This window comes from Mangifera indica, chromosome 14, assembly GCF_011075055.1.
Source record: "Mangifera indica cultivar Alphonso chromosome 14, CATAS_Mindica_2.1, whole genome shotgun sequence".
In the NCBI taxonomy this organism is placed as follows: Eukaryota; Viridiplantae; Streptophyta; class Magnoliopsida; order Sapindales; family Anacardiaceae; genus Mangifera; species Mangifera indica.
In genome coordinates, this window is record NC_058150.1 from 1,477,058 (window position 1) to 1,490,143 (window position 13,086).

Genomic DNA, 13,086 nt, shown 5'->3' on the forward strand with positions numbered 1-13,086 from the left:
TTCACATTAATTTTATTATTTATTATTTTTTATATATCTTAATTGTATTTATTAATTTAATTGTTTAATTTAGTAATTTTATAAGAGGATAAAACTGGAATTAGGGAAAAAATTAAAATGGCTCAAACAGTAATCTTTCTTCATTCCATCAAATAATGAAGTAACATTATGGAGTTATCATTAAAGATTATGTGGCCAAAATTATTTGATTGGATGGATCTAGACCTTGTACCGGATTATATATCATTTTCTTATTTATTATGATTGCAAAACTATTAACAATTTTTTTAAATTATTATTATTATTATTATTATAATCCAACCAACTCAGGGTAGTTGGTTGGATTAGTCACATGTTCTCCCAATAAAAAAAAAAAGATTTACAAACCATTATAAGAGTTAGACTTAATTGAATTGCAATTTAACCACATTAGATATATATTTTTTAAAATTTACAAATGATATATTTAATAATTAATTATATTAAAATATTTTAAATATTATTTTTTGTATTTATTTTGAATCAAATTATCCCCCTATCAGTTCAACATTCAGTGAAAACATGAGTTATCATTATTATTAATGAAAGTTTTTAGATCATGAAATAAGTTAATATAGGTAACCCAATAGTACGGTCCAATCATGGTTCACAATTATGGTTCAACCTAGACACGTCAATTGGGTCGGGCCAAATAGAGGTCCAGCCCGAAGCATAAAAAAAGATATGGGCATGATAAAGCCTGGCCCATACTGTTTATATATATATATATATATATATATATATATATATATATATATATATATATATATATATATATTCTTAGGCAGCAGAAGCAAATCTTGGCTTCTGCTGCCTTGCCGCCTTGGTCTGCTTCTGCCAGGCAGGAGCCTCTACAAAATTTTTTTTTAAATAAATCTATTTTATTTCCTTTTATTTTCACTTTTATTTATAAATCTTTTAATCACTCAATTTCAATTATTTCATTATATTTTCAATTTCATTAACTCTCTTTCAAAAAATATCTAAATTTGTAAACAATAATTATTTATTTTTGAAGAATTCAGATATTTAAATATAAAAGATGAATAGATAAATATTATATAGTAGATATATTTTATTTATGTTTTGTAATTTATACCGTATATAAATTAATTTATTTATACTATGTTATCAATTTATAATATTTTTCATCATATAACTACGGTATTCCTCCTTCACAAGTGAGGGGTTATAAATAAAATATTCGGGATACTGTTATCGGTTTTAATAATTAAAAAAAATTTATGTTAAAAAATGTTAATTAAATTTTTTTTTTAAAAAAATTGATTAAATGGGCCGGGCCGGCCCGATTAAAGCCCAACCCGGCCTGATTAAGGCCCGTTATTATATAAGCCGGGCCTTGGGCCTTTATATTTTAATGGGCCGACCCGGCCCGAAGATCAGTTACTGTTTGGACCTTAGGCCCGACACGGCCCATTAGCCCGATGGGCCGAGTCGGAGCCGGCCCGGCCCATTGACATCTCTAGTTCAACCTCAACCAATATTGTATTCAAAATTGGGGTTGCCCTTGGGTCTTGATCAGATCGGTCCAATTGGCAGCTAAGTTTTCAACTTAGTTGCAGGGTATTTTCGTCCACTAAAATATGAAAAATGGGTTAAATGATTATTTGGTTGGTGAGGTATTTTTCAGAATGAATCAGTTATCAACTTGGTCCCTCAGTTAGGACATTTAATATAATACTCCTACCGTTAATGCCGTTTAAGCTACCGTTATTAATTTACCTAAGAATACACTAACAGACTAAAATACCCCTACCGTTACACAAATGCTATCACAACTGGAGACCAATGACAGTGACCTTTTTGGCTGTCCACTTAATATTTTGGTCACACGCAACCAGAAATATATTTAAATCGGGCTCACAAACAAAATAAATATATATTTTGAATGCACAATTTAAATATATAAATAATATATTATTATATAATTAAATAATTTTAAATTAAAAATATAATAACATATAATTTGTATATCTAAATTGTATATAAAATATATATACATATTACATTGTGCTTAAAATTAAGGTGGTTAGTAATTTTCATGCAACACTTTAAAAATGAATTATTTTAAATAATTTCACATAATTTAATTTTGTATTCCCACGCAAATGCAACAAACCCAGAGGATGCAAGAGATGAGAAATTGTGTTAAAACACTTCAGGTAAACGTTCAAGATAAAACCAGCAATCATACACATTCCGACCATTTTCTCCTCAACGCTAGGACAAGAGCTACTTGCATGGTCACCTTTCTCTCCTCCGATGAAGGGAAACAGAAAGAACAACCTCAAAATTTTCGCTGCCTTCAATTGTATCACATTTTAACTGGGAAAAAGAAAGCTAATACCTGCTGAAGTCGCTGGCTGCCACCTCTGTTTTGCTTCGTAGTATTGACAAAAATGGAGAAGCAGAGCGTTTGACTTGTTACCTCGACAAAAATCCATCAACCATGTCGCATTTACAGAGATGGGGTTTACATATTATGGACGCTAAAGTTTGAAGGAGAACTAGAGGAATTGCTGGAGCCAGCTACAGTCAATCGCATCCTTCGCTAAGTCATCTTTCATCTTTTTTACTTGCTGCAGAGCCTGCTGAAAGTCCATTTTCTCTAATGGCAAATCAGCAAATTTCTTTAGAAACTTGTGAGCCCAGGCAACACCTTTAGACATGTCACTGGGATCGACCACTCTCTTTCTTTTGGATCCCACCTGAAAGTAATTAAAAGACTCACAAGGTTCATTTGATGGCAAAGAAACCAAACAAAGAAAAACTCTGCATTTCCCATTTTACTGAGATAATACATATTTCTTGTATTAGACAAGTCCAGTGTGCTTGATATTTTAATTTGCTGTATTTCAAACCAATCAATCCATGGCATTATCATGACAATGATACTACCAATAATCATCAATTTGCTGCCTATTTACCATAAACAACAGCTGCGATGATTGGATTTATAAAACAGAAGCAACAAAGTAAAATATGTATCATTATAAGCAGAGTCCAATAACTATTAACCACACCTCTTCTTTTGAATCATTTGAAATTACTTCAGAAGGTGAGAAATCTTCCAATTCAGAAGCTTTTTCTCTAGCAAGGGCAACGACACTTGCAGGAAAATTTGCAAATTCTGCAACATGAATACCGAAACTTTGATCACAAGCTCCTGGTTCAACCTGAAAAATGTATGGACAGATGGAAAAGTATGTGAACCAATGTTGAATTAGCAAAGGAAAAAATTTAAACAAAATTATTGCGCATCTTAATGGGTGAACAAGTGCTAGTCTGCCAATTTGTTCAAATGTGTAAAGGTTCCTAGTTCATCAATGCAGATCTATAATATTTCTACACGTCCACAAGATATGAAGTTCCTCTGTTATGAAATCAAACAAATACTTGGTCACTCATCTTAAGAAATATATTATCACAATCCTAGCTTAAAATGCGTCTTAGCTGAAAGAGAAATTAAAGCATGCCCTGCATGCAAAGTGTAATAATGGTTGAAGACATGCTATATAATACGAACCTCTGTGAAGTGAATTGAAGAATATCTGTGATGACATATTCCATTATTTTTTATCATGCCACATAGCTCCTAAAAGAAAGAAGACTGAAGTTTATTTCTTTGTCCCTTAAGATGATTGAAAACCTTGTGGACTATGGCTCATGACCAATATTAGATATGTATCTTATTGATCATTTTCACTATTTTGCTGCAGATACAGAAATAAGAGAAACTTCTTGCTAATTGGAATCTACTATTTCCAGTACCAGATAAATGAAGGCAGGCCCCCGACCTCATCTTAACAACTACAATACCTCAAGCAAGCACTCAATGCCTACCTTTTGACCATGCCTAAAACCAGTACTTCTTGGGCCCCTCATAGCTAATGCAACACTTAGCAGAGTGCCAGACTGTTAGAACATCAGTTTTGAAGGTGTAGAGTAGGCAATGTGGCCCTAATGCTAGAGGAGTGGGTTAGGAGGGGAACGTGGTTGAAGGAGAGATCTTGGAAGATATTAATGATTTGGAAGAATGCCATGTGGACCCATTAGGTATGGAAGGGTGAAGTTCATTATGAAAAGGGCCATTATAGGCAGTTGTGAAAGAGAGAGGAGTAAAAAAGAGACAAAAAGAATTGTCGAGGTTTGGGCAGCTTTTGGTTGATCGGAAGGTCCTGGCTCCTCAAAATTGCCGGTTTATCCTTCTGATATTTCCTCTTGCTGTTTGTTCTTCTTCACTGCATGAGAATTGTGTAATTTACTGGTTGAGTTCTATGTGAATGCAGAAGTGCAGTGATATTTCCAGATTTGGGTATTGTTTAGGTCATTCTATGTGTTTAGTGTTTGATTCAGGTGCTGAAAATCCAGGTTCCTATCACAGACCAGAATTTTTGTACAACAGCAGGCTTCAACTTAAGCTAGATTGCACCCCGTTGATGGGTTTGATATCTTCTTAAAAAGGTCAAAATTTTTTATAGCTAGATTAAAGTCAACTAAGTTGTACTCTAAAGTGTAAATAAAGAATTCAAAAAAGAGAAAAACTTTAACAGACGTGCAGGAAAGTAATAATAGCAAACCTATAACTAGATCACAAGCGATAAATAGCAAGCATTCTCCAAATTCTTTATGATCCTCAAAAAGGCCTAACTTGATTATCCGATGAGAGCACCTACCTTGTACAACATAGTCAACTTGCGACTTGATGAGTCAATATGTGCACTAACATGATAGTTCGCCACACCGACAAGTTGCTTTTTATGGAGTTCATGATTGGAATTTTCATCAGTTAATGCAGTCAATTCATGGAAGTGGGTTGCAAACAAAGTAGGTGCTCCAATCACTTCAACCAGGTGCTCGCATATAGCCCATGCTAAACCTGAATCAGAGCAAACAAAAGATGCAAATAAAATAATGGAAGTTATGAGAAAGGCTTGTAGCTCTCCCATTGTTATGGTCTATCAGTATATTCAGAGATCTAAAGCAATACACACAAACACATTCAGTTCATTAAAAAACTTCAATTGCATGTTCAAAACAAAATCTTTAACATACAAGCATGACTATGCTTTCATCACCAGTTGACTGAAGCACAATGAAGTGCTTCAGTCATTTGGCCATACACTAATTTATTGCAGGTGGGTTTCATTCCACATCTCTCACATTTAACAAATCTTTTTTACTTACTTTTCAATGTCAGTCTTTGTTTTTCCAAATATAAGTGTAAATGATTTGCAGCCCAGAGTAGGATTCTCCAGGCTTCAGCTCATCATCAATGAACCATCATCTGGTCAGTTATTTTCCAATCCATCACCGTTCCAATAGTTCAACTTTTTGGTTTGGAAATGGGCCATGGTTGTGCGCAGAAGATGGAGAGAGAGGGAAAACTGAAAGCCATTAGAAAGTAAGCCATAACTGAAACATACCAAATCCATCATAAGTTGATGTCCCACGGCCTAACTCATCAATGATTATCAATGACTTATTGGTAGCCCCCTTCAATATTGATGCAGTTTCAAGCATTTCTTGCATAAAGGTAGAAACTCCACGTAACTGAAAAACCGAAAAATAAAGTATAGATGATTAAACTTTATCACAAGGAAAGAAAAAATAATATCCTTCTTTTCATGACTACTAGCATGAATCTCTATTTTAGGATCTGAATGGTCAAGCATCTATATAAAATACACTGCACCGAAGTAAACCATTAACTAGATGGAACACTAGTGCTTAAAATTCTGTTATAGGAAAATAGATTCAGGCAGTAATGCTCATAGAACCATGCAATCATCTAGATATTCTTGATTGCCCTCTCTCTGGATGGGGTGGTTACAAACAACATAAGAAGCATGCACACATGGTCTCAGAAAGATGTGGGCCAAAAGTAGTCTGAAATTCTGTTTATTATATCATTTAGGCAGTATTTTGCTTAGCACTGTCTATGAACAGTACATTGCAGAATAGGTTCATCACAATAGTGCTCCTAACTCTTGAAACAAGCAGGTCCATCATCCAAAATAGTTGCAGATCCATTCACTAAGTTAACAAATCATGACTTAACCTAATTTGTTAAAAAAATGAAGCCTAGATTACACTAATTAAGTTGATAAATCAGACATACTATTTCTATCCTATGACTGCAGCTTGCATTAGGTTTAGGTTGGACAACATGGAATGAAACAACTTAACCCCAAAAAGTAGTACCTCCATTAAGAGACATTTGAACAGAACTATATCACCGCAAAGATATCTCAACCTGAACTGGCTAACCATAATCCAAGGTTTTGTAGCTAACACTAAAAATAATCAACATAAACAAATTGTAAAAGCATCTCAAGCCATATAGTTGTTGCCACATTAATATTCCCTACCCAGCACAGAGTTTGAAGCAAGAATACATAATCCAAGGCATGAAGGATAAGGAAGACTTCTTACTATTAGAAGAAAAACATTAAGATTGATAAATACACAGTCAAAAACCTTTGTGATTCAGCTTATTATACCTAGATCTAGGAAGTTGAAACTTCAAAATAAAACCAACGGAACTCACTTGGCAGTCACTAGCACCAACACGAGCAAAAATGCAATCACGTACAGAAATGCTAGCTTTGTCACAAGGAACAAACGAACCAATTTGTGCCATCAAAACATTTACACCAATCTGTAAATGCAACCAAATAGACATCAGAATTTCTCAGCTAGTAATATGAGATTTCATAGGATTGCATGTAAGAAGAAACTTAGATGGCTATTGGTCTTTGATTTGCTACTACGGGTTGGAAATAATAACATCACACAAGATAAGCAGCAAACACTCTCTATTGGTGTTCATCCATTACACAGCAGCAAAATACCAAGCAACTTTAAAGTCTCTTGTTGGGAAGTAATTAATTACACTGATAGCAGTAAAGATCCAAGTAAATTGAATCATAAATAGTGCACCTGCCGAATAAATGTGGACTTTCCACCCATGTTAGGTCCAGTGATGATCTGAAACCAACTCTTTCCTCTGATCTGATACATGAAAAAACAAAGAGGAAATGGTGAGTCACACTAATTTATGAAGTCTAGAAAAAAAAAACATTTTTCTCAGTTGGATCATAAGAATACTCACAAGTTTACAATCATTTGGTATAAAATTCACCCAGTCTTGAGCTTCTACACAAGGGTGTCTACTCCCTTCTAATATAATATCTCCCACATCCTGTTGAAACAAATATGTGAAGTACAGAAGCAGTGCATCTAAATAAGAGAAAAAAGAAATCGAGGCAATAAAAACAAAAAGCAACAAATAGTTAGCATATATTTACAGGTGGACTGATGTCTGGTCTTGTGTATGGTGTTGGACAACTAGAAGCTAAATCAGCAAAACTGAGCAAGACATCCAATTCAGAAAGCAAACCAGCCAAAGACTCAAATACCTGCAGAATCAAACTCTATTCAGTCAGAACAAGAACCACCAGAAACAATAAGTTACAATGAATGAATACCTCAGAGAAAGTTGCTGCAGTTTGAACAACTCTGTTAACAAGCTCTTTTTGACAATTCTTGTATTCCTCAAGAACTTTTTGGTACTGGTCCCCTAATTTTTTAAGCTTTGTATTAGTGAATTTCACTCCATCTTTCCGTGTTTCAAGGACAATAAATTGAGTGCTGAGCTTTTTCCTTATTTTTGGTTCTTCCTTCTTCGTAATTCTGAAGACATGTCCAAACTGTGTCCCTTTATCTAACTTTAAGGCCTTATCAAGAGGCAAATCAAGGTCAAAAGCTGTTTGTGTATGCAAACTGTGTATTTGGCGATCCAGAGATTCCTGCTCATCTTTTAGTGCTGCTAAAGCAGGATCATAACTTGATGAGATCATGTACTCTCCATTTTCAAGTTGATCAAGGTCAACGGAAGCTTCTACCAGACCAATGAACTTATTCAAATGATCATCATCAGTTAAAACATCCAGTGGATCTAAATACCTTTCCTTGATCAATGATGAAAACTGTCCATCATACTGTTGCAGGGCACTTCTGATGTACGGAAGTCGGATGCTTGACTGCATCAAAAAGATGAGATCAATTCTAAACACATGTACCTACTGTTCAAAGGAAAGATACATATGTGGATGTGCAATTCAATCATGAATTGTAAACATTTGCAAAATAATAATAATATAGCATATTGTAAAATTTTAAACATAATGAAGCACACAGAAAGAAAACATAAAAAAGATATTTGCAACTCCCAATTCTACTACTCTCTTAAAATGGGTAGCAATTAAACTACAAGAGTCCAAGTAATCATCCTTACCCGACTGATGAAAAACTAAATCAATAAATAGACTGGAGAAGACTGAGATATAATTTTTAGTCAGTCCAGTGGAGAAGACCTCTGGCTTTTTGTCTAGCAATATAAAACTATTTTTGAGTTGAAAAATTCCAAACTCTAAGTCAGTCATACTAATACACATGGCCACCAGTACACTCTATAAAGTAGATAACATGAAAAAACTAACACACCTACTTGATAAAGTTTTACTAAATGCTGCAGACCAGCTCTTCTCCTCCCAAGGTTATGCATCAGTCGTTCTATATCAGAGATTCCTTTCAGATGCTGCCTCAGATCTTGGCGAAGTGCAGCATCTTCAACAAATGCTTGTACCAGGTCCAGCCTGACATTTATTTCATTCACATCTAACAAAGGCTGCTTTAACCACATATGAAGTAGTCGTTTTCCCATCCCAGCAGTACAGGTTCTATTCAGGAGACCAAACAAACTGAAATTCTTGTTTGCATCAGTTTTGCTTTCCATGACATTTAGTGCCCTCATGGCAGCAGAATCCAACCTCATGTAGCTGTCCAGGTTGTACCTTCGAATTGAATAACTTCCATAATTACTCTCATCTGCAAGTAACTCAGCATAAGACAGTAATGCCCCTAAAGAACCAGGAGCAAATTCAAAACCAGATATCAAATCTCGAACAGGTTCAATGGAACCTTTAACAAGTCTACCAAGATCCTGCACTAAATCCCTTGTTTTAAACTCACTTTTCTTTCTCTCAGTTAACATCACACCACATCTGGACAAAGCATCAAGCAGAGGCCTACGCTCACTAGACTTTCCAGACTCTATAGGCAAAAGGCACTCCTTGCAACCAAGAGCAACCAAAGATGATTCCACATTTGTAAAGTGGCTATCATCAAGAAATTCAGCCAATCCAAGTACTCTCTTAGTTAAATCAATATAACCCAACCCAACAGTGCATCCATTTTCACGGAAGTTTGGACACAGTGCAACAACAACAGGGGTATCCAGCATCTCATTGTTGGAAAACAGAACATCTTCAAAACTTCCTAGATTCCCTGGAGTCCCACTCTTCACTAGTTTCCAATTTGAGCCACTACCTTCATAGAGCTCAAGAGTGTGATCTGTTCTTTCCAGGAGAAGATCACGAGCAATTGTTTCAAACATGTTCTTACTAACACTTACACTTGAAAGAGCATCAGATCCACTGCCCAATTGCCGCATAGCAGTAGTAGTACGGTAGTATGTCTTTGCAACAAAAGTTGCATTTTCACCATGAGCAGTGTAGTAGTCCTGCATTATTACAATAAACTACTTAAGCATGATAACTAAATAATGCATGGAAGTACAAAACATAAAATTAAAATATAACTCCATCAAAGGAAGAGGAATAATTATAAACCACATGATATAAATTCCACCAACCAGGGAGCAACTGTAGCCATGGTAAGTCACAAGAAGGAAATATATATTGTGTTCGTCTTCAGGGTTGAACATAATTTTATTAACAGTAATAGATCCTTCAAATCAAACAACAAGTAGAAGTAGCATCTTTTATAGGAAACAAAAGGCGCATCCATAAGGAAGGTAACAGGCAAGTCTGTTTTCAAGTTAGCATGTTATAACATACAACAAGAGAGAGAGTAAGGGAAAAAGGTAGAGTGAATTGATAATATGTTAGTTCGCAAAACCATAAGAACTCTAAGTGTCAGAACATCATAGGTATGAGAAGGGAGAAAAAAATTGAAATGAATAAAGATATGTCAGATGAAAAAGAGAAATATGATAAACTAAGGCTAAACATGACATAAACGACCAAATAATCCAACCAAATTTCTTCAAGAGAGATTAAAAAGGCATGGCATACATCTCACATAAGAAAAATGCAACTTTGATCCATTCCACAACATTTAGGACGTTTGGTCCTTAAAGAAATTGTTTTTAATACTGGCTGAGGGAAAAAAGGGTTTTAACAAGCAATACTGGCAAGAAGGGAAACATTTCTTCAAATGGACAAATTGTTAAAAACAACACACAGCATTACATTCTACTAAATTTCCTAGAAACAAGTCATCAACATAAAAATTTCTTATAAGGATTTCTGAGAAGATAGATTCAGTGCTTTTCAAAAGAGTACAATTAAAAACTTGAAGACAAAACCAAAAGCTGTTTAGGTTGTGCCAAATCATAATTCTTAACGATTTGAGACAATAACTACTTTGCAACAGAGAAATAAGTATCACTATCAATATGAAAGCAGCACAATAACAATCATTAACAACCAAGCATTAACTACCCGACGATCGAAGAACCGAACAGCCCTAGGATCCTGCAACACAAAGAGAGAAAGTTAGAAATTCCAAGCACAATTTGATTCTAATCTCACGCTATTACTTAATTACTTGATTCTAGGTCCCACATTAAGCCCCCATCAAACATACCTGGTTAACAAAAACTTCATTTATCACACACAAACACACAACAAATAATAGAGAAAAAACCCACAAAACCCCAGAGCTTTTTGTCTTCTTTCTTCACTTCAATTACTTTTCTCATAAACCAAACATACTATTAGTGCTTCTAAGAGAAAAATTTACAGTTTCAGTTAAAATAAAGACAAAACCACATGACAAAAAGGAGAAGCGGGCTTACACTTGGTAGGGTTCTGTAAAATGAAAGAAATCCCCGAGCTTGTTTTGCATCTAACAACAACAACGTTCAAATAAGCAAACATTTCATTTCACAATATAGTTAAAAAGAGTAACAAAACAAAACGTTAAAAACCCAGATGACAGAAACATGAGACTAAGTTTGGTTACCTAATTTGAGTTCAGGAAGCTTGTTCTGATCTTCAATAATGTTGTCATCCATTTGATTGCAGAAAAGGGTTTTGTTCTTGGGTTCTTGGAAGAACGAATTATGATTCTTCGTGAGTGCAAAACTGAAGTGGGCTTCTTATTATGTTAATTTATATACATGTAAGTGGATGGTTTAGTGATGGCGGGAAAGAGTGAGGCGCGGGTTTTTGTTGGGGGCGCGTGGAATTACACGCTCCGCAAGTAGAAAGGTTTTAGATTCATGAGGATTTGGTCCAGCTGGTTTTGGTTTGGGACCGACTCTGATGTGTGAGCATCATTTTGATTTTCAGCCCGAAAGAACGAGGGGTGGATCGAGGCTTATAGAGCCTGGGCCTGATTTGATTTGGCTCCACTCAATAATATTAAGTTGAATTTAAGTCCATTGCTAGTGTATAAAGTCCATATAGGATTGTTTGCTTTTTTAAAAATGTTATTAATAAAATAAATAGTATTGTTAGAGAGATGAATGAGTTAAATTTGATTCAACTTTTATTTTAATTTGTTCAAATCGAACATGAACCAGTTTAGCTTAAATTCATCTCTAGTAAAATTATAGTATTAAATAAAAAAAGAGATAATATTATATATTACCCTTCAGGGGCATTTGGTTATGAGGGATTAAAGATTATTCTAGTAATCTATATTTTATTATTTATATTATTTTATTTGATTTATAAGTAATAAAATATTATTATAATCTTCTATTATCAATGGTGATATGACAAATAATATAAGGGATAATCTGATTATCACATCTACCTTGGTATTAAAATATTATCACGGTAATCTTGATTTTATTATAACTATATCCTTATTTATTAATTTTTTTAGCACAAAAATAACCTCATTTTCAATTAATATAACAAATATTTTTAGAATAATTATATCTAAAAGTATTTAAGTAAAATAATATACTACTATTATTTTATTATGTCTAATCAAATACAATAATTATTTATATCTATCTAATTTTATCAAGTTTTATCAAATATAATAATGATTTGTACCCAATAATCTTCAAGATAATTTATCTTTAAAGAAATCCTTTAACTTTCATAACAAAACATTTCTTAAACCAATCGCTCCCTTAAGGTCTTTACAAGGGGATGATTTTCACACTTTGATAAGTATACAATTGAGATTTGAATAATATTTCATTGATACCCCTTTGTTTTATCAAATAGATTCTTAAAGTTGAATAATAGAATTATCCCTAACATCATTTTGCCCTAGCTTGATCACATTTTAACTAGGTTTACAAAATATTTTGTTATAAGACTAAAATCATAATTTTGTCTTAACACTTTCATCCAATAAATAGTTTGATTAACTCTAACTGTGAAATTTTCAAAAAGTCACAAGAAGGTTCAAGTTTAAATCTTACTCACACTACATCAAAATTACACTCTTGAATTACTCTAAAGAGTAGTCAAATTGAGTTTGGGTTCTGGTAGTAACAATAGAACAAATGGTATCATCGCAGGAATATGCCTTGATGTTTGTCTCTAGTTTCAACAATCCAACACGTTTCTGTTCGTTTGGGAAATATAGACGTAGAAAGTAACGGGTGCCAATTCCAAGGAGGGGGATCAGGTAGGGTGTACTAAATATAGAACCCAGTCACCGCAGTAATTCCTGGGTCTGGATTGGATTTTGGCTCTTTAATTTATTATGCAGTCAAAAAAGAACTGTCTGTTTCACTCTTTTTGCACGCTTAATCATAACTTTTCCTAGACCCAAGTGAAGGGATACTTTTACTAGGGAGGGGAGAAAAGCTTCTTTGATCTTTGTACATGTATATATCAACACGTACACCACTCACAACGAATTACGAATTTTACAACTTTCAGCAGCAGAATCTATTGTGCTGATGAT

At 34.1% G+C, this 13,086-nt stretch overlaps 1 protein-coding gene across 3 annotated transcripts; it reads right to left on the reverse strand.

Moving 5' to 3' along the window:
- Nucleotides 1-2,196: 2,196 nt before the first annotated feature.
- LOC123196715 (DNA mismatch repair protein MSH2) lies at nucleotides 2,197-11,444 on the reverse strand. 3 transcript variants are annotated; one of them, XM_044610807.1, is made up of 13 exons: nucleotides 11,173-11,444; nucleotides 11,006-11,055; nucleotides 10,650-10,682; nucleotides 8,573-9,646; nucleotides 7,551-8,105; nucleotides 7,371-7,481; nucleotides 7,175-7,264; nucleotides 7,003-7,074; nucleotides 6,611-6,721; nucleotides 5,487-5,613; nucleotides 4,737-4,939; nucleotides 3,084-3,236; nucleotides 2,197-2,768 (listed from the first exon to the last, which is right to left on the reverse strand). In XM_044610807.1, exons 1-13 carry the CDS (start codon nucleotides 11,222-11,224, stop codon nucleotides 2,568-2,570), a joined length of 2,832 nt encoding a protein of 943 aa, XP_044466742.1. In that variant the 5' UTR covers nucleotides 11,225-11,444; the 3' UTR covers nucleotides 2,197-2,567. The 3 variants fall into 3 exon arrangements, with proteins under 3 accessions (XP_044466742.1, XP_044466743.1, XP_044466744.1); XM_044610808.1 differs by lacking the exon at nucleotides 10,650-10,682; XM_044610809.1 differs by lacking the exons at nucleotides 10,650-10,682; nucleotides 11,006-11,055; nucleotides 11,173-11,444 and adding an exon at nucleotides 9,779-10,589.
- Nucleotides 11,445-13,086: the final 1,642 nt, after the last annotated feature.